This window comes from Hirundo rustica, chromosome 3 (genome assembly GCF_015227805.2).
Source record: "Hirundo rustica isolate bHirRus1 chromosome 3, bHirRus1.pri.v3, whole genome shotgun sequence".
NCBI lineage: Eukaryota > Metazoa > Chordata > Aves > Passeriformes > Hirundinidae > Hirundo > Hirundo rustica.
Window position 1 is genome coordinate 44,218,564 of NC_053452.1, and position 22,476 is coordinate 44,241,039.

The following is a 22,476-nucleotide window of genomic DNA, read 5'->3' on the forward strand; positions in this document are numbered from 1 at the left end:
ACGGTCTTAAAGGTCTCAGAGCACATCAAAAGGATTGTGTGTCCTTGCTGATTTTTAGCTCTCTTTCCCTGTTGTTCTTGTCAGTTTGTAATATTTTGTGTTTTAATTTAACATTGATTATGTAGGGGTAGTTTTACCGACTGTGTTGTTTGCTTATGACTTCAGGCTGTTGTTTATGAGAGCTCCTTTACTTAATGAAAAAATGCCCTTGGATGGCAGTGGGATCACTTGTATTGCCTTCTGTTGCAACAAGGGACTGCATGACTAGGCTTGGTTAAATTAAGTACTGAAAGTTCGAAAAATGTTTAGAAATTGATGCTATGTGAAGTGAATATGGTACATAAGTTGCCAGATTCATAAATTTGGAAGAAATCTTTGCACTCTCCAGTGACATTTGAAGGCAATCTGCATAATCATGATTTGCTGTTCTTTAGGGTAAAATAGTCTCTCCTGACCATACTGTGTAGTTTTGTCGTGCTGGTGGGTACCCAAAAAGCCTACCACTAAACAATTTCTCATGTTTCAGTAATATGAAGAACACATTGCAGTGTCACCAAACCCTCATGGGAACAATCAAACACTTTACTTTGGACAATCCCTTCTCCTTGTTGTGAACAATGCAGCTGCTTTGTTTCAGTTACCTTATTTTTCTGTCTACATGAGAGCTGCTGTCATGAGAACAGGACTATTGTTTCTTAAAGGCTCATATTTTCCTGATATTCTTTTCCAGCCTGAAAACAGCAACTCTTGTCATACCATTTACTTTGGCTGTGGAAATGTTATAATACCACAAATTGAAGGATTATGACTTTCAGCCATGTGACTGGTAACAAGAACATAGGAACTTGGGAATAAAAGTAGCATTTTAAAGGTGTTGCTATAGGGGAGGGGTAATTTGGCAAGATCCCATGATTTCCTGGTACTATTGCAGTGAGGGAAGGTTACTTGCCCAAAATACTTACACTTTATTTATACAAATAAAAGGAGCTATGAATAATGAAAAACAGATTGCTAAGTGTGTTAGTTAATAATTTACAGGTGATTTTTTGGTTGCTATATTGGCCCAGTCTTACTTGGGAGATATTATCTTTTTTTTTAATAGTTCAGGAAAGTTTCAAAGTTGTGAATCCAATTAATACAGAAGAAAAATTTTAGTATTCTTTCTTGTTCTATTTTCCCCTCTGCTTTAAATGTTGTATGCTTTCACTTTTGCTGTTCTTTAATTGCTCTGTCTTGATGTTAGCAATCTTAGAAAGGGCACTTTCTGATTCTCCTGCTGCTCTTTCCATTATTGTGGCTCCTCTGTCTTCCTTCCTTGGACTTGTCTCATTTCCACTTTGTGTATTTTATTCTTACCTTTGTTTTATTTCCAACTTTATCCCTTAGGACACCTATTTTTGCCTCTCTCTTTTGTGTATCATGGGGCAGGGGGAAGTTGGATAGTAGGAATATAATAAAGCACTTTCTTCACAGAAATCCTGTTCTCACCTTTAAAACGCATTAGATTACTTTTCAAGCTGTCTTATTCTGCATGACCACAGTGCAGGTTCTTAACAAATATCCTTTTTGTCTTCACAGTCACTTGCAGTACATTTGAAAATGTTTGCAGTTTCCTGACAAAGTATAGTATTTTGGAAGCCCTTAGTAAATTTAAATAATGTCAGAAGAAATTTGATGGTATTGCTTCACAGAAGTGGATTAGCCTAGATTAACTGGGTCTGGAGGAAAGGGGAGAATCTTCACTACGCCTTTCATTTCTGGTTGTGGAAAGTGTAGCTAATGCCCACAGGGTGTGGAAAAGGAAATCATTGCTATAGAATTACAGCCGATTAGAGTTTCTAATCATGTTTCTGCAGCATAATTATCATAATTTATCATCAGTGTTATCTGATGCTATGTGGTAGTGGAGATCCTTTGATAAACTTACGTCTGTGCCAGGGTGGAACTCTCAGTTCCCAGCCTTGAACTTGTCTTTCAGCCCTGGCAGAACCAATACCTATCTACAGATGAAGTGCACATTGCACAAGCAGTAAAAATGAAGGGCAAAGAATACAATCTGCTTCCTGCACCAAGTGAGAACAGATATTAAAAAGAAACACCCAAACAAAGCAAAAAACCAAACCAAAAAACACCTCTACTACCATGTTTGCTTGTGGCATCTGCAAGATAGGAGATAATTGCATTGATGGAACCCACCATGCCCTTTGTGGCAGTAGCAGGAATCTTCACAGGAATTTGCAGTGATAAAATTATTTTTTTTGCTACAAGGGAAGAGAATGTTGTTTTATATCCTAAGGAACTGTCTGCTGTTTTAAGGTGTGGAGGGAGATTTTTGCAGAAAGGGAGAGATGAGGTAGGTAGGCTTTCGGGCCCCACAGTACTCTGGGGGAGGGGGACATAACACAAAATTTACTTTTCACTTTAAGTACTAGTAGACAATTAGTATTGCACCAATGTAGATGTGTTACATATAACATTTTTAAATGACTGGCTTCTATATGAGATGGATGATAAGAAGTGAAGAAGGGCACAAGAATTAAAAACTCTGCCATTGTTAATGTCGGTTTGGGAGGTGGGGGAACTGTGACACATGACCATACTGTTTGATAAGAAGTAGCAGAAAGCTCTGTTCTTTTTAGCTATTCTCAGCATTGAAACTAGATCTTTTTAGGAGGGGAGGGAAAAAAAAAAAAAAAAAAAAAAAAAAAAGGTCAGATTTGAGGCCAGTTTCCAGTGCCTCAGAGCTTTAGAAAAAGCAAAGTAAATGGTTGAACAGCCTTTATTAACTCACTGTCCATATTAATTCAGGTTTCATCCAGGGCTCTTCCCAAGTTACTGAATTAACATCAGTAGTTAGTGTGCAGCATTGTCAAAGACGAGGTGACAGAGGATTTTGCTGCTTATTCATGGAAAATCTTTCCTTTCTTTCCTCTAGGCTCTTCGTCTCCCATTCATTTTATTCTTAGCATAGCAAAAATTGTCAGAGGGCAAGGCATCTCCCCTTCTAAAAACAGAAGTAATGCCCTTGCTTGAAAAGTGTGATGTGGTGAAAGTTCACAGCCTCTCTAGCTGGTTAGTAATTGTGTATTTTGTTAGGATTTTGTTTTATTCTGTGTGCCCTTTTCTTCTGCTGCGTTGTTCTGGTGCTGCTCAGTGACTCCTACAAAGCTATAGTTCAACACTTTGCTGAAATTCATGATGTCACATCCTCATAGTTTAACCCCAGGCAGCAGCCAAGCCCCCCACAGCCCCTTGCTCACTCTCCCAGCAGCAGGATCCGGGAGAGAACAGGAAAGGTAAAAGTGAGAAAGCTCGTGGGTTGAGATAAAGATATTTTAATAGGGAAAGTAAAAGCCACACCCACAAGCAAAGGAAAGCAAGGAATTAATTCACCACTTCCCATGGGCAGGCAGGTGTTTAGCCATTTCCAGGAGAGCAGGGCTCCCTCACACAGAGCAGTTACTTGGGAAGAGAAATGCTATCAATCCAAACATGGCCCACTTCCTCCTTCTTCCCCCACTTACATATACAGCGTGATGCTATATGGTCTGGAATATCCCTTTTGTCAGCCTGGACTGCTTGTCCCAGCTGTGTCTTCTCCCACCTTCCCTGCACCCCTAACCTTCTCACCAGCGTGGCAATACCAAAAGCAGAAAAGGCCTTGGCTCTGTGTAAGCCCTGCTCAGCAATAACAAAAACATCATCAAACCTGTGTTCTGCACAAATCCAAAATACAGCCCCATAACAGTCACTGTGAAGAAAATTACATCAGCTAAAACCAGTACACAGAGAGTAATCCTCTCTGCTGCAAACTCTTGCCTTGTTAAGAGTGAGTACTTCTATATCACTTTGCTGCTTTGGTGTGCTGAAATTTCCCTGTTTTGGAGCAAAAGTAATTTTTTTCTTATCTTTTTCCCTAATCTCTTGTACTCTTCTTGCTTGGATTATTATTCAAGCAATAATTATTATTAATATGAATTTTATTAAGAGTTTAATATTAATATTATTTTTTTTTATTTGTTAATTAGTGATACTTGTCAATGTGGAGAGGATCCCATTTTATGAGTGGTGAATGTGTACCGTGACTGACTGCAGTCATACATCCTTTCTCTTTCCCGAGAGTAGGGTTTTGGCTTTTTGACCTGGAAGCCTAAACAATTTCTCTTGAAGATATTGGTCTTAATGTATTTGCATTAATGAAGGGAAGATTGATACAATGTGCTTTGGTGATTTGATTTTAATAGTTTTCCATTTCCTATGCAAAAATGCTTTGGCTATGACATAACAGCCAGCTCCACTGTGCTTCACAAAGAGTGTTCAGCCACTGACCTCATCCTAGAATATTCAGAGGGAGTTTGAAAATAAGATCCAAGATCAACAATATGAGGATGTATTTGCAGTGTGCTGTGGCTGCTGAGGAGTTAAATTTGGACACTGTCAACCTAAAGGACAACAGTTTCATCATTCCCTTCAAATAATAGGGAAAACATGTAGCAGAATATAGTAGTGTGCGGTGAGAGGCAGTCTGAAAACTAGGGACTGAGTTTGAGAAGTTGATAAAAAGTATCTCTTTACATAGAGGACTTTTTCCAGCAATTTTATGGGACTCTTCCCGGTCTTACTGAGAAAAATAACTGTAAACTCTTCAAAGTGCTTCTCTTTGCCCTTCAGCATCACCTGTGCCTTGCTCAGCTCTGCCCTGCTGTTGACTTCTCTGTGAGCTGATTTCATGCAAACCTCAACCCATCTTAGCTGTGAAGATACGACTGTGAGGGGAGGGAGGGATGGCAGAGCTGTTTGTCACCTCTGGGTCCATGGCATTAAGATTTTGCTCTCTTACCAGGTGCTCTTGGTGACTGCATGTGAGTGAATAAGTATAGTGAAAAACAGTTGCTCCCTTCTGAGCTTGGCAAGAAAAGTGTTGGGAAGTGGATGTGTATTTTCCTACTGCTACTGTTTTCCAATGCATCCCTGAAGACAAGATTTGAAACCAGTTTGTGCTTTGTCATCTGTCTTGAGTGGGATTATCATCAACAGTAGTAGTGGGTGTAGAGCAGTCACGGAAGATGAGGACGGATGCCTGACATCAACTGCCGGCAGTGCTACTAAATCCTCCTGTTCTGTCCTTGGATAATACTTTGCACAAAGCCCTGGCTGGCCAGTTAGATAGAAAAAAATGATAATTAAACAAGTAGAAAATAAAGTATTGCCATCCACGTAGCACGAGTATGAAGATGTAGGAGAACTCTATTTTGCTTGCAGTGGGGACAGTCTTTCCTACTAGAATTTGGAAGTTTTCATTAATTAATGTACTTGCTGCTGGGAGTGTACTGTGCTAGTCTGGGGAGACAGCGCTAAGTGTTCTGTCAGCAGCAGTGCAGGGTTTTTGTAGCTAGCAGGGTCCAGCCAGGGAGGATCTGTAGACCTTGCCCTTTCTCTCTTGCTCTTTTTGATCCAGAACAGGATTTGGCTCCTGAACCTGTATGACTCTGCAACTACAGGAGGTCATATGGTGTCCTTGGATGTTTCAGAGGAACTCCGTAAGCACGTGGCTATTGACATGGATATTTGGCCAACACTCTCGTTTTTCCAGGTGTGTCTTCCTGGTTACAAAAGCTGAATTTCAAGGTACATTCCTACATGATGACAATATATCATCTCTCCCAATTGTACCTCTTCTAAAAGGTTATTTCTTTGCCCTGTTTTTTGATCATTATGTATGCTTAATTCGTGTTTGCTCAGTGGTACACAGGATGATTCTCATCCCCAAATTCCCTTGACACTGAAAGTCTAAATCTCTTATGCTTTCAGAGAGAGAAGTGTATTTTAAACTGTTTTATATCAGAGAACAGAGGTGAATGAAAATGATAGGAGAATTGTTAATTCCTTCTATGTGCTTCTTAGCACTGTGGTCAGAGAATGTAATAAGCAGTAAGAGATCAGGCTCATTATTCTAATTGCTTTGAAATAAGAACACGTTCTTCTCATGGTATAAATAGCCATTGCTTCTATTGCAGCAGTGTGGATTTGTGGCAGCTGAGAATGTGGCCTCAATGCAAATGCTGTGCTTTCTTCCTGTGGCATACTTTTAGAAACAAATGTATTCCCTTGGATTAGAACTGGTTGCGACTTTGAAAGCCACTGAATGACTTCTGTTTTAGAGGAGGTCACTAGATGCCGGATGCTTTGTGGGGTTCAAGCTCAAGAGAATATTGAGGCCTGCAGCTGAGCTGCACGGGGCTTAGATGATTGCGTAGATACTGAGATGCATGTTTTTCAAAACTGGGGCCTAATTCACACTTCTCCTTTAAATCTAATTTGGGATCAAATATTAAATAGTGCAGGAAAAAAAAAATCTCATTCCAGCAATTCCTATCCAGCCCAAATTAATGACATTGTGGGGCTTTGCTGTTATTGCAGGAGCCAAAGGCAAGCAGGATACAGACTGAATTATTGGAGTTAGTACCAAATTTGAAGGTGTTTTATCAGATTATGAACAAGGTGAATGATAAATTAGGCTTGAGAAGCTGGCTTTATGTGAACTGCTGAACAAGAAGAATTCCCTGGTAGCTTTCTCCTCATCTATCAAAGTTAAATTTTTTAGTCTTAGAATAGATTATTTGTAATAGATGTTTCAGTGGAGGAAACGGCAGAGGACCATTTCTTTTTTTAAAGAGAAATAAATAGCCCTGAAAGCAGGTAGTAAATTTTTACATTATAGATTGGGTAATAGAGTAAAAATAAACTGCAAAGTAAATATAGGAACAAAATTGAATTACAAATGCTCTCAACAAGGTACCTTCCTTCTTCCCTTGTAAATTACTGAATTTTCTGTGTTCAGCATGTTGGTTCCATTCCTGCATCCACCCTGTGTTAAAAATCAAAGTGAAAACCATCAGCTGCAGCAGTCTATCATTTTGTGCTTCCAGCGGAGATAATTTAAGTATAACACAGTGACATTGAATATTGGTAAAAAAGTGACAGCCCATGATTAAAGTTCTGCACCAGGTAAAATAAATGGCTGGAGGACTGAAGACAGAATGACACAAGTATTGTTTGATATTGTGTGGTATCTTGTTTTTTAATAACACTAATCAAATGTCCATTGTTGGTTTTAAGCACTAGATATATTGTTTTTAACAGGCCTTTTGGGAAAGAAAACCCAGACATATAATATGTACATTTCACATAAAATACAAGGTGGTAGTTCTGTCCTTAAATTGCCGTATCAGTGTGAGTTTTTTTGGAAAAGATGTCAATTCTTAGCAGACTGGTTTTAGACCTTAGTGTTAATCTTTCAGTATCCTGGATGCAGTGGTTTTACTCAGTGGAAAAAAATGTGGAGAATGAGTGTAATTGATAAGCTTATTTTTTTAAAACACATTTGGCAGAAAACATTGGTGGATATTTATTTATTCTGTGGTTGTTTTTTTTTGTTTGTTTTTTTGGGTTTTTTTAACTGTGATTGCTGTGAGGGGCCGTGTATTTTTACATTACTATTATTTCTTATTTGTTATTATTAGCTTCCTTCTATGAAAAATTCTGCATGGAAAGGAATTTTTAAAAAAATAGGAAGGCACTTCAAGTTTACAGCTTTTACGAAGTCTGAGAAAATTCCTTTGAAATCTTAGAATTCATCATAATGGAATATTTACCCTTTTTCCTTAATTACGCAATTTATAGAACTGGTGGTATAGCCTCATTATGAATACATACAGAATGTCTTTGTCTAAAGACATTGCCTGGAGCTACCCCAAGTAATAGAATGGCAGCGTTACCTTCTAGGAAACAGAATGGAGAGAGAGGGAAAATAGAGGCAGTGAAGAACAGGATTAAGTTTTTAACTGAAAGCAGTATAAAGACCTATAAGTGTTGTCCCTGCTCCCAAACCTGCAGACTTACTCAGATCCTGGAGTGAAAGTTCAGATATGGGCAAGCAGAGATGTGAAAGAAGCAAGGATCATGCAGCAGCTGTCTGAAGAAGGCTGTGCAGTGTTTGAGTGGTTGCCTTCCAGCGTGGCATTTTTCCTTCCAGCATAGTGTTACATTTCAGTTCCATTCTCTAAATGTTTTCTATACGAAGCATAGGGCATCTGCAATGTTAAATATCTCAGATGAGAAGGTGTCTGAATGTATTTGGGGTTCTCCGCTAGGACTTGTGTGAAATTTGTGAACAGAGAGGGAATTGAACAGTTGCACTTCTTTTTGCTCACCAAGCCAAGAAGTGAGAGCTCCTAATCCCAACACAATTTAATACTGCAGTGAGTGTTCTACAGCAGTATTGTAGGAGTTAGATGCTCAACAAGGACACAGAATATCTGGCTCCAGATACTCTGTCTCCTGCACCTCCAGATTTACTCTGTCCTGAGGAGCCACCACATTAAGGCCTGGTTTGGAGGCTCTGCTCACCTTTTTCCCAAAATCTGCCCCTTCCTGCATTTGCCTGGCTCCTGGAATGCTGTAGAAAGCAGAGCCGCTGCCAACACCCATTCCTCCAGCTGCATGAAAGTGATGTCCACTCCCCTGTGCTGCACTGTCATATCCTCTCTGGGTGCACTGGATGTCTTTTGAGTAGGACTGATGTGCAGAGAACTTGACTTGAACTTGTGGCTATAAATTGTAGCTATTAGAAAAAGTCAGCCCAACCAAAGCAAATTTTTCAGATGTTGAAGATGTAAAAGTCTTAAAATTAGATGGGGATTGTGAGGATTGCTTTCTTGGGCTTCTGTGGTTCTGGTCCAAAATATTCTCTAGCGGGTAAATGTGATCGTGGCACACAAAGCAATCACACAGAGACAAGAGATTTGCAGGGCAGACTTGCTCCTCAGAAAGAGAGCAGGGCTGAGAGCCCTAGCCTGTTTATTTCTTACATTTTTATGCATTTGTGGGTCTGGTTGTGGATTGGCTTCTGGGGTTACCATCTCTCAGCCCAGTGGCCAGACCAGCTGTCAGTTACAATTATTTTCAGGCTAGAAATATGTAAACAAAGGACAGGGAATGAAAAACAAAAGGTTTGTTTATGTTTCACATGTGTGAGTAAAGCGAAAACTGTTCCTAATATTGTGCAGAAACTAAAGAAACTGACTCCATCTTATGAGCAAGTAGAAGGCTTTAAAAAGCTCAGAAAAACCAGGATGACAGGTAAACATCACATTTAAAGAGGGGGAGCTAGTTGCTGTTTTGTAGATAATGTAGTTTTTATAAAGAGGATGGCAAGGTCGGAGAAGCAAATCGCTGTTGCTTGTAGCAGGGAAAAGTACTACCAGTTTCAGACTTTGCCTGGGAGTTTTAGCTAGCATCCAAGGTAGAGAAGGTTTTGATCTGGCAAGAGAATGTGTGGAGTCTCCTTCTGGGATCCAGTCTTGTTTTCATATGGAGAAATGTGACAATAAGTGCTGAGCAGTGAACAAATGTTATCAGTGAGCTTTAAAATAAGGGAGTAGAAAGGATATCTCCCACACTGGGAGACAACCACACGATTGGAACTGTATGAAGTCAATTCATGAGATTTTTGACTCCTGAGGAGAATGGAGAAGAGAGACACAATGCAAGGAATTGAATTGTGAAATTGAGGTTATATTGAAGGCATTTATAGGGTTAGGGAGACTGGCAAGAATGGTGGGGAAAAAATGGTTTTGATTTCAAATGTTTAGGGAAGATGACTTTCTAGTGTGCAGGCCAAGGGGAAACAAAAAAAATGTTTTGCTGTTTGGGCAGTGTCCATATATTCTTTGTACCTTCTCCCTTATCAGTCTGCTGTTGTACATCAGTCAGGTGGGGAAAACTGGATTATGTGCCTCCTTCTCCCTGGAGCCTCATGTGAGTCACTGATGGGCACGTTGTAGTGCTTGGTTTGTTCCACAGGTTGGCTGTCAGCATCTTAAAATATAACAGCCAAGGTTAAAGAACAAGAACTGATCAGGCTGGAAACTTTTTTTTTTCCCCCCCCTTAAAATAAAAATAGAAGCATATTTCTGAAGTAGTAAATACTTGTTAAATATAAGAAGAGTTATTAATGCATGACTATGAATTAATATGATAAATCAAATAAAAAGGTGAGGCTCTGCTAAGAGTGAAGCAATACCATTGCCTTTTATCTTGTAAGTATCATTAGAAGGTGCTTTCTTTTGCTTGCCTCCTTTGTTCACTGCAGGGCTATTGCCGTCAGAAAAGGAAACAAAGTCATAGCTAAATGTTGAGTGAGAAGAGCTCATTCCTCCCCTGGGATGCAAAATATAAATAGAAATAAGTGACCAAAATATAGAAAAACTTTCCCTAGTTTGTACAATAGTTCAATAAAGAGTGGGGATATTGAACAAAGTCTTTTGATTCACGTTGCCATTTTATGCAAGCCTCAAAAGTTTCCAATCATTTTAATTGTTATAATGAAAATCCCTGTTGTTTCTGCCAGACTATTTTGTTGCATTTTGTTTGCTTTTTTTTTAATCAGAGAAAACTGCTTTTAGGGTCAGTGAATGCAGAGTTAAAATATGTGCCAGGTACTGAGAGAAGATAAGTACATCATTTCCTGAATCTGTACCTTAATGTGGCTCACCTATTAAAAGGAAGTAATCTAGAATATCTCCTAGTGATGGTTGATCTCCCCTCCTAAGTTACCTTTTGATTATGCCATTTCTGAATAGTTGTCTTAGTGTGTAACCTTTTAGCTTCAGTCTCACTCTCTTGGCTTTCATTGTGAGCATTCTTACAGGGACTTCCCTTTTAATAAGCAGCATCATCTTATCAACACATAGTGTTGACCTCAGGGTGTCATAAACCACTTGTGACAATTCACTCACCAAGAGGCATTACTGAAAACTATAGATGATGAGATTTAGAAGCAGTGACATCTTCCTGTGTTGATTCCAATATGCTTTTGAGGAGGTTTTGCAGAACTTTGGTTTAGTTTGTTTTTAAAATAGAGTTGAATATAAAATCTTTTGGCTATTTTTACACAGGCATGTTTTCATTTAGACTACAGTGTTCAGGAACTGAATGTGCCTTTTGTATGTATGCAGAGCCCTCAATAAAGAAAACTCATGTTCTTGTAGTTCCAGTTAGTACTATAAATAGCTCTATAATAATGTTGTGCTGAGAGCCATAGAGAGCCCCCATAGATACCTCCCAGAATCTCGTCAAAAGGCAGAGGAGCAATGTTCTCTGGAGCTCAAAAGAGAGAGAACCCTTGCTGGCTATGTCTCTTGACATGAATTTCACCCAACATCACAAGCAGAGGGGAGATATTCTCCAGTTTCCTTTTACCCTTTTACCCTGGTCATGTTTCCTATAAAACTGCTTGAGCCTTAGTAAAGGCAACTGCAATTACAGTGTCAATTGCCACTTTATGAAGAGAACTGAAGGATAAGCCTCTCTGTTCCACATCCATTTCCTCCTGTCCATAAACAGCCCTGTTTCTCTGACAGCTCTTTCATCATCATCAACTTGACCTAATGCAGAATTCTGTCTGCTGTGTCCTTTTGTGTTGCTGTGGATGTCTCAGCCATTCTTCAAGTCAGCTGAGGCCTGCTCTTGTAGATTCTTTCTGCACAGTATCCTTGAGGTAAAACCTGTCCCAGCTATCCACACAGCTAAAGAATTACTCATGTAGAGTCTTGCATCTCACTCACTGCACATCAATTTCCCCAGCCGTGACTTGACAAAAGTAGTCTCGCCCTTCTCTCATTCATTCAAAATGAGTACTTCTGTCTTTTTTTCCATTTCACTTTGTTTTTCTCCACTGACTCCTTCTGTTCTGTCTCATCAAGACTAACTACTAGCTTCCAGTGCCAGGGCTGCTCAGTCTTTAACTCCCTACTCAGTTTTGTTTTGTTTGTTTGTTTGTTTGTTTTTGTGGTTTTTTTTTTTTTTTTTTAATATGAGAAGACTGACTTTCCTCTGTAGATGTTAAAGCACATTGGTGTCAATCCCTTGCTAGTTGTATTCTTATACTAGCATCTCTTACCTTTCTTACGTGATTTCTTTGGGAAGGGTTGGAGATCTTGGATATCTGTTGACATGTTTCATTGCCCTTCCACAGATCCTTGAAATGCTCATTCACTGTGATGCCTCAGTGTTCTTGGCACCACTTAGATTCATCAGATACTCGTGTAACTAATTAAACAGTTGTACTGTAACTAACATGCCATGTCCAGTCCACTGTGTTTCTTTGAACATCCTCATCCATATCCTGGCTCTTGCTGATTGTTTGAAAGATAAAAGTTGCTGTGAGAAAGAGGCAATTGTTGGAATGTGTTTGGTGTTTGTACAAAGCCTGGCACTCTGACTCCTGGCCGGTCAGAATCAGTAGGTTATTAAGATATGCTTTGTGTCACTGGGTCTGTGTAAATGGCCAATGGGTTGTGATTTGTCGTGGATTCCAGCAGATTGTTCCAGACACCTTCAATGAACGTGCCACATATGCCACTTTGATAGTAATATACAGGCAGGCATATAACACCTAGAGGTGTTGATACATCATGAAATGTTTATAAGTATAGGAATAATGTAAAATCTCGTCCAGATTCCATCCATCATTCTGAAACATTTCATACCTGAAAAATCTCACTGTGTTCAGTACAGCCACCCATGGAAGCCTCATGGAGACTGCAAATGCACTTTTAGTGTGGATTGAAAATGAATAAACCAGACTCTGAAATTCAATTTAGTTTAATTTTAACACCTGATGTAAAAGCTAAAATTTTTTGCATGCTGGGGACAACATCATTTTTAATAATCATTTGGAATGTGTCTCTGTGTTAGCTGTTTGCAGCTTTAAAGTAATTTTCCTTCCAAAAGTGTGTTTGAAAAATGCTTCAAGGCACTGAATTCCAAAATACACACTAAAAGGTGGAGCCTTGAATATGTTGGGCTTAGATGTGTTCAGAGTATCCAAGTGTATGTGCATTCACTGATTTTGGTTGAAAAATTCAGCATAACATCTCAGCATCGTAGTCCAAGATGTATCAGAGTTTTACAGATACCATGATAAAACAATGCTGGCCTTCCAATAAAAGCCATCTGTTAGTAGATTCAGTAATTGCTGATTACTAAAATGTGTTTAAAACTCAGACACAGACAAAACCACATTGAGCAATGTGCTGAGTCACAGTCAAATAACAGCAGCCCAGGCACCATTGGACTGTACTGTTATACATGCTGTTCATCTTCCCCAGTGCGAAATCCTGCACACATCACCATCTCTGCCCTAATTTTATCATTAAAGCTCTTCATTAAATTAAATAGCCAAAACAAGTTATTCTTTGGAAATTCTGATTTAGCTCTCTAGAGTGTTGTGGTTTTTTCTAGCCTTTAATAATAAGCCATACGTAGATGCAAATAAACATTTTCAAAAAGCAAATAAATGGGCTTATGTATGTCTGCAGGAAAATGTTTTCACTGTGTAACTATGATAATGTGATTGACAAGTAGAGAAACAGCAGGGGTTATTTTATTTTTCTGGCTTGGTAAGTGAAATGCTACCTGGATGGAACACAGACATAGAATCCAGTGAAGCATTTTTCCCTTTCTAATTAGTGATACTTTGAACTCCTTGGGGGAGACCAATTTGTGGACCCCATGCTGAATTATGCCTTCAATAAACATATATACTGATTCTTAAGCACAGATCAAATAGCTCAGCTTCTGAAGCCTAATTTTGCTCTCAGTCTCAGTATATTGGTGTGTGATTTTTACAGCTTGGCATCTTGTAGAATTTGTGGAGTTAAAAATATACTTGTGTTAGATTAATGAACTCATTGTGAGAGGTGCGGCTCCTTTTTTCTTCATTTGAGATAAAAGATAAGCTGGTATTTAATGTAGTCAGAAAAGTTAAAATCAAATGGTATTTTTTTCTTCTTTTAAGTCACTTATGATTTCTCACAATTATATAGTAAATGGTATAATTTGAAAAAGAACAGTGAAAAAAATATTGCAGTTATTAGCATTGAAATCTGTTTGGAAGTGTGTATTTCCATGCAAATAGTTGCTTCTCAGTCCCATCCCAGGCTCTGCCACCGATCTACTGTACTTCAGCAAGCAATCTACTAATTTGGATCCTTAGAGACAACATGTATTAACTGGGGATGTGACCACATCACTTAAAAACAGTGTGATGTTAGTATTCAGTTCTCAAAATTTATCTACACTTAGAATTCCCATTTATTTCAGATGGAAATAACTTTTGGATGGATCTCAGGAGCGTTATTTGTAATGTACACGTTTGAGAGGTGATTAGTGGATGAAAAGTTTGTAGAAGTTTTATATTTTGAATTCTGTTTTTGCTTTGGTGGCATAACAAAGCAGAAGGAAACCAAAGCACATTAGTATGAGGTAGTGACAACACTCGAAGTATAAGACTGGAAAAAGGGATGCTATTGTGGTTTAGTCTAATCTGATTCAAGAGTGGTGAAGTAAGCACATTTTAGTCTAATAAGAAATTTACTGTACCGATTTTCCCAAAATTAGACCTGATTTAATGCAGTAAGTAGTGTGATTGTTCACACATGATCTTCTACATCAAATTCAGGAAAGCCACACGGCTGAAGGATGACAGGCCTGCGTATCTGATATTGTGAAGGAACCTCTGGTTATGATGGCAAGACCCCTGAACCTGTGTCTGAACAGAAGGATGTAGCCAATGTTTGCTGTACAGTTGGGAGCAGCATCTTAACCCAAGGAGGATTTTCTATCGTCCACTTTGTAATGGGGCAATAATTTTACTGCTTTTCAGTTTGATATAGCAATGTTATCTCTGTGGGAGTATTTGAGGTACTGTTAGGTTTTTTGGTTGTTTTTATTTTTCTGTCTATAATAAGCAGTTTCTCCAAGCGTTACTTGAAATAGCAACTATTCTTCCTGAACTGCAGTTTTATTTTCTTTTGGCTTTTATTTCAGCTGTGGGAGCCAGCTGCTCCAAAGAGTGTGGGAAGCGGACTTGGAGGCCTGTAAGCTGTTGATCCGAGGATTTCAGCTGAAAGAAACCAGTTGCTGTGTTTTTGAGGAAGAAGAGAACCGAATGGATGAGATGGAGATGACTGCCGATGCCTCACCTGATTCTGAAAAAAGAAAAGAAGGTCACTTTCTAAAGAGCATGGAGTGGGGTGCTGTTTCCTGCCCCAAACACAGGGAGCTGAAAGAGGTACCTGAAATAGTCTGCTGCAGCATTTCAAGGGATACTGCTGGTTTTCCTTTTGAGAGGAGGAGTTGGATCTTTGTGATGGGTCAGCAGGGCAGGTTAAGTATGAACTTTGCATCTGGCTTCCAATCTGGGACATGAGTAAAATAGCTTATTAGCTTCTCAGAAGTTGCTCAACCCTTTTTCCTTTTACCATCAGTCTTTTTAAAGTGCAGAAATTATTCAGGCAACGAACACAGAATGTACATCAGGATTTAAAGGAAAAACTACTAAGTATTTAACCAAAATTATCCATTGTTCCTCGTCTCACTGACAAGATTCATTCTGAGTTGGTTCCGCTGACTTTTTAGCTTGGGTCATTGTCAGCTGACATGAAGAGAGACTTTGTTTTCCTCCCTTAGTGAAATGGTCGAAGGTTTCTGAGCTAATAGGCTTACAGCATCCAACAGTTATTAGAAGGAGGAAAAATTCATGAAGCTTATAAGGTTTGACAAATTTCTTTTGAGTTTTCGTGTTTTGATCTGGAATGCTATCCCTGCTTGAAAAATCAACCACTGTCTAATAGTCTTTTAACTGTACTGCCTAGGTAAACAAGCTGTTAAAAAAGCTTCATCCCCAACAGCACCACTGTGACAAAAGGACCCTCCAACAGCAGTTGTTAGTTGTATTACCATGGAATTAAGCTGAAAAAAAAATTAAATTATGCTTAATTGCATCTGATGTTAAGAGCCATTGAACTGTGCATTGCTCTGAAATCTGATGCCTAATTTTGCATTTATGCGGGCTGAGTCTTAGTGGAAAGCAGATCCATACCTGACTGTAAAATCTCCTCTTGCTAGTAAAAATCTGGTTTTATATTGGGCTTTAGTAGTTCTTGCAGTCTTTTCCTAGAGCAAATGGTTTACAGACTGGCTTCACAAAGAGAACATTTTTATTAGAAGTGGTCAGCTTGGCTTTGACTCCACCCCCATCACTGCCTTACCAAATTTTTTATGAGTCTGCTGAAATAATATGAGGAGTTCTGTTGGTTATGGAAAGCTATGCTCCTCTTTCAGAAATGCTTAGAGGCTCTGGAGTGTTTGGGATTTTGTGTCTGTTTCTGTAGCACTCCTGGTATTTGTGCTACAGATTATCACCTTTTTCACCCTTGCAAGCCCAGATTGTTTCCCTGGAGATCAACCTTGCTATCCAAAATGACAGCTGGGCAGCTGAAGTGAGGTGACTTCTGGCTGTGGAGAGGTGTGTGGGACTTGAGGGATGGTTCCTCATACCTTGAATGGAAGAGGAAACTGTATTTGCAGTGACAGGCAAGATCTAAACTTTTAGAGAAGAGCCATAACAGATTATTGCCTAACATCTCTGAGTAGTTCATCACAAGGCAAAATATAAAAGCAAATGAAAAAATCTGACACAAATCATGCTAACTTCTGGTTTTGAACATGTTGAAGTGCAAGAAAAAAATCAGTCTTGATTTGTAAATGGACTTGAAAAACAAACCACTTCCAAAGCATTTAAATACTCTGTTATATGGTAGGTTTTTTTTTATTTAAAAATAATTCAGTATTTAAAAAAAAAAAAATAGTGGTGTGGTGCTTAGTCTCTCAATTTAGCCATTTATATGACTTCCATGGAAAAACTTACTGTCTGCCATTTGCAGGGAACCTTTTCATAGACATCTATCAGCAAGTGAGGATACCTAATAGAAAAGTATGTATTTGTCAAAATACGTGGTTTCATATTATTTAACAAGGCTAAATGGTGCCCCTGTCAGAGGGGTAGCTTGCTGTGGTTGCCATGTTTCTGGAATGGCCATTCTGTTCAACTGTGTCACAACCTCTGTTCCCCATCAGGGAATTTCTAGAGAGCACCATTGGCCACCGAAGCAGAAGGAAAGAGTCATGTTCTTTGTGCTTAGAGGTTACTGAATTAATTACTTCAACAATATATGAAAGGCTGATAATAGCATACGTGCATATACTCCTTGGGAAGTACATTTCATCCCCAGGTGATTGATTTACTTTACAGTGGAATTCTATAAATTAAGCTCTCCAGTTATTTATCGTGTCATATAGAGCTAAGCACTAGTGCGGGGGGAATATTGGCTTTGTTGATGTGTACTATAAATAGTTTTCTTACATATAACTCTAGCTTACTCTATAGGTTTCCTTAGAAAGAAAAAAAAAGAAAAAAAAAATCAAGTAAGAAACGTAACAATAATAAGAAAAGCAAAATAGATGAAAGAGCCCTTCTCATAGATCTCAGACACTGCTTTGTGGAGGGGCCATTTATCATTTTTAATTAAATATCCTCACTAAATCAAAAAATATGACATGTTCTGGTATAAAAATATGTAAGGTATAAATTCTTTGAAAGTTTGCTATTTTACTATCATGTGAGCACAGGTTTATTAACTGTCAACAGTTATTTTATAGTTTTCATAACTGTGTTTTTTAAGACACTGCTGATTTTGTTTATCCCAGTTTTTATGTGGTAGACTGTCATCCCAAAACAATTCGGTTAATCAGGGTTCCTTTATAACACTGACTGTTAACTGGGGATGAAAATCAGGTGCATTGGCAGCTCAGCTTGTTGAAAAATCATTAATGACATTTTGGTGAAAACTAAATAAAGTGAGGCCAGCAAAAATCATCCTGTGAACAACTCTGAGTTACTTAAATAAGATGTGTTTCTCTCAGTTGAAGATAACTCATTAGGCTGTAGAATTAAAAAAAAACACTGGAGCAAAGTTGCAGACAATATTGCTACCCCCAGTTATCTGGAAGTCAGCATGTTTAATATGCTTGATACAGATTCTTGAATTCTCATATAATTGTGTGCTTCCCAGCTGGTAGCTCTGTTGATGAAATTAGGGTGTCCCATCACTTCAGTTGTAGTTTGACTGTTTTTGACTATTTGGGCTTGATTTTCTTCTAAAGGGTTAAAGGTGGGTTTTAGTTTTCATCCCACAAATGTCCCACGCTTTTAAACTGAGTGACGTGGCAATTGCAATGGTCATTACTACATGGTTAGATGCATATCTGGGTGATTTCTAAAATATACAGTACCATATCATTTCTCTTCAGACATTAATCCCTGCTTCTTCCACTCTTTATAATAGCTTGCTTTATTTTTTTGCTTCTTGATAATGTATGTGTAAGCAAACGCTTTTATAAAAAGCTTTTAAAAATAGCAAAACCACCAGTGATAACTAATAAACTGAGAGATTTGTGTGTGCTGGGACCTCCCTAACAGCAAGTAACCTGATGAACATGGGTATGTGTGCACCTGCAGGCTTGAGTTCCTGACCTATCCTTTTTTCTTCTTCTGCTCTCTGGCATGCTGTGCAGTGCTCCCTCTTAAATCACTATGAAGGAAAGAAACACCTACTAGATTTCAAGAAAATTGAGGTGATTAAAGTTACAAGGTAAAATCCAAAATTCAGTAGTTTTACCTCCTGTAAGTCAGCATTTTTGGTAGTTGTCCCATCAGAATTGTTTGTTAGTTAATTTCTTACTTTTTCTTCACAAAGGAAGTAGAGAGCAGGGATACGGATGAGGCCTGCTGTCTTTTAGTATTCTCTACATACTTCAGTTTAGCCATCTGGGATGATGTTTTGGGGTTGGTTGAAGATCACTCTGGTGTTTGGAAAATGTTCTATAATTGTAAAGCTTTCATGTGATTAAATTTTTAAAAGGTACTGAGGTCTTAGTGGTACCAAATGGACCATCACAAAAAGTAATATTTAATGTGGTGTCTGCCATTAAAAAGAAGTGTCACAGAACGTGATACAACATTTTTCAGAATTTAGTGGTAGCAAGCACCAAGGAAAACCCTTTGTGAGCGGACTGTAACTGATTACTGTGCATTGGGATAGCCTGTGGTCCAGGAGGCACACGTGTAATGTGTAAAGGACAAAGCCTTTTGAAAGCTAAATAAACTCTGCATTCATTTGCACTTTAATTAAACACTGTGTTTGTGGAGCTTAGAAAACAATCTGGAAATTCAAAATTTAATCTTGGTTTTAAATGTCAGCATTAAGCATTAGTGAAAGTCAGTGTTTGCGTGTTTCTTGTATTGATCCAAACTAAAAAAGGGTGTCAGTGGCAGGAGGCAGGTGGCTTGTACACAATGCTCAGCTCCTCACGGTGCAGCCACGGGCAGAGCCGTGCGGCACGGTGCCCTCCGCTGCATCTGAGACTGGGCTGGAGTTCTGCTGGGAAAAATGCCAGCTCTTAGGCAGGGACTGTAGCGCCTCAGTAAGCCTAATGCTTACATGTAATGTCGCAGTAAAAATACCATCAGAAAATTAATATTACAGGCCAGAGAAATTGAAACCGTTTGTTTCAGATTGATTGCTGAAAATAGTATCCAGTAGCAGTTGTGATTTTATGGCAGATTAATGATTTTGCACTTTTTAAATGTGTATCTATATATGTGTGTGTGTCTGCATACCAAAGCAGTATTCTTATCTCAGTTTATCAACAACACAAATGTGTGATTAGTAGTAATGGTTTCCCAATGATGCTAACATCAAATTTCTTTGCTCCTCAGCCAGTGAAGCATTGGCTAATTTTCTATAGACTTCACAGATGAAGGAAATTTTGAAGGAAGAACTGACTATAGTTAGCATTTTTTACCAATAGGAAACATTGATTGGGTCTCTCATTCCTCCTACCCAAAATCATTTACAAGGTTTGTACAAAAAAACCCCAAACCAACCAACCAAACAAAAAAACCCACAAAAAAACAAATAAACAAACAAAAATTCTGTAGACTCTTGAAGGGTATACACATCTGCAAGAGCTTGATAGAAAAGTTAGTTTCCATCTACAGTTAGTCCTTCAGTTTTAGAGGGAGTATTCCTTGTGGGTTTTAAGTGAGAAGCCAAAGCAGGCTTTAATAAAATATATTTCAATGTAGTTTTAAATATTGGGTGCCTGCCACTGCTCCATTACAAATGCAATTTAAATCTTTCATGCATATGAAGAAAATTGATGCAGTTGTTCAGCTTACATAACTTTTTATTGTGCTATATGGTTTTTATAAGTTCCATTAAAATCATTCTGTTTATATAGCATGTATCTACTATATACTTAATAATTTATCTCTAACAGGTTATAGAAGACATTTCATTTGGAACAGAGGGCCATTTATCTGAGGTAAGTGTTTCCTAGGCATTATAAAGTGGTGATATTGTACAGACTTTTCTTTGTCTCAATTAGAATAAATGACACTTGTTTTTATAGTGTTACCTTCGCTTAAAAATTGCTAGAGAGTGTGTGAGTGCTTGGAAAAGCTGCACAATCACTTCTAGAGTGGGCCCATTCCTTTTTTAATCTTTTTTTTTTTTTTTCCATTGAAGATAATGGTGTAATTGCTGAGTATTTCAGAGAGCTTGTCGTTAAAACCTGTGCTAATATTTTTAACACATACCAACAACAGAATGAACACACCGGGGAAAAGTATCAAGTAATATTTAGCCAGCTCAACTGTAGCACTGTCATGATGCTTAGGAATGGGGAAAAAATCATGTTTTCTTGTGTGCCACTAAAAATACCTTTGAATTTATTTTTGAAGTATAAAAGCATACAAGCATACTGCAGCAGAATACACGGTAATAGGAATTGCATCTAAAGGAAAATACTGGATGGTTGTAATTTTACATCATTTTCATAAATAAAAATATCTCAGAACCTAGCCCATGTATGTAAGAAAGCTAGGATAATTGAGTAACATGAGATGCATGGCCTATGAGAAAAACCTGCTGAAATACAAAAGTCTGTCTACCTACAAACTAAGAGTTTAGGTAATATATGTGTAAGGAGAGTTACCCTGGTTCTAAGGGCTGTACTGTTTCAAGGTTCTAAGGGCTGTACTGTACTGGTCCATTTTTATATCAGTATGCCTTGGATTGCAACTTACATGTTAAGGAAATTTAGTATCCGAGCATTGTGTCCAGCCAGCAAATAAATTACATGGACAAGTGTAACCTTCCCCAGTTCACCTTCCATAACAGCATCTATGCCTCCTGTCAAGTGCCACTGACAAGTGCTCCAAACCAGGCAAATATTAAATAAATAAATATTAAAATTTAGAGTGACTATTCAGATGAAGCATTTCTTCAGATCCCAACTAGCAAACCCAAAGACTGTGGAGCAGCTGGAATGCTCCAGGAAAGATAATCTAACTGCAACACCAAGCTCAGGTTGTTGACTTTGTGTTCAAGGAGACTGTGACATGAGGGCACACCTAGGATATACTGCTTGGCTGTGTGTGAGTTCAGCATAAATAAAACCAGGAAGCCTTGAGAATGAAGGTGAACTTTGCAGAAAATGCAAATGGCCTCTCTGATCAGTGAACTTTGCTGTGAATTATAGATGAACTGTGTGGCTGCTCGTGTCCATGCATGACATGAAATAGAGGCAGGTAAGCCTGTGGGATAAAGACAGGAAAAAGCCCTACTGCCATCAGGGCAAAATACTGAGGGCACCAGAGTTCACAGGTATACAAGGCTGCCACTATAGAAGAATGCACCAGGAGCTTAATATCTTAGAGTCCTCAGAAGCAGAGAGACTTTTGAAGTTTTGACAGAGGGGGACAAAAGTGAATAATAAAGAGAATATAAAGCAACGATAGAAATAAAAGAAAAGGAAATATGCTAGAAAGCCAGGCTCTACCACACTGCCACAGCTGGACTGATGGTGTCTTATAGAGAGCTCTCCATAAAGTGAAAGTGTAAGCAGCCTGTACCATGTCACGGTTTTGCCTAAACGTATCTTTGGTGCTCTAGTCCCCTAATTTGGTGCTGGTCAGTCTCCCCACTGCCTGTAGGAGAGCACACAGTTTGTCATTAGACTGTTGTATCTTAGTGACTTGGGAGCAGAGATGGGAATGAACAATACTAGGAACCACCTGTAAGTGAACCCCAAACAGACTCCTTGCACGGCAGGGTGTGGACACAGGAAAACAAGTTTGGTACTTTTGTTTCTTTTTCCAGCTCCTGACCCACTGTGAATTTTTATTGGTAGTCAGTAAATAGCCTCATCCTCCCACAGCAGGAGCTGGAATTGTCCCAGTGTAATTAAATGAGCCAATGCAGTAGTGTGCTCTATTTTAGAAAGTCTGCAATTAGGGAAGATCTTCAGTCTACTAGGGATGAGAATAGGAAGACTGCTCTCAGGCCACAGCAGGGTGTTGGAAGGCAGTGAAAAACTCTATTCCTGCAGAGATGCTTTCCCAGGGACACTCCTCTGTAGCTGTAATGGAAGATTGATGAAGGGAAGAATTGCCAATGTTGGACTGTAATTCTGATGAGTCATTTAACACTCCCGTGTGGAGAAGGG

General features: G+C 38.7%; 1 protein-coding gene across 1 annotated transcript in view; it reads left to right on the top strand.

Annotated features, from left to right (window-relative positions):
* Window positions 1-22,476, top strand: part of DISC1 (DISC1 scaffold protein) — a 174,471-nt gene that overhangs the window by 145,961 nt on the left and 6,034 nt on the right. Inside the window, exons 11-13 of the mRNA XM_058419897.1 lie at window positions 14,893-15,136; window positions 18,481-18,557; window positions 20,248-20,292. Coding sequence (XP_058275880.1) covers window positions 14,893-15,136; window positions 18,481-18,557; window positions 20,248-20,254 — 328 coding nt within the window. The 3' untranslated portion in view covers window positions 20,255-20,292. The remainder of the gene's footprint in view (window positions 1-14,892; window positions 15,137-18,480; window positions 18,558-20,247; window positions 20,293-22,476) is intronic.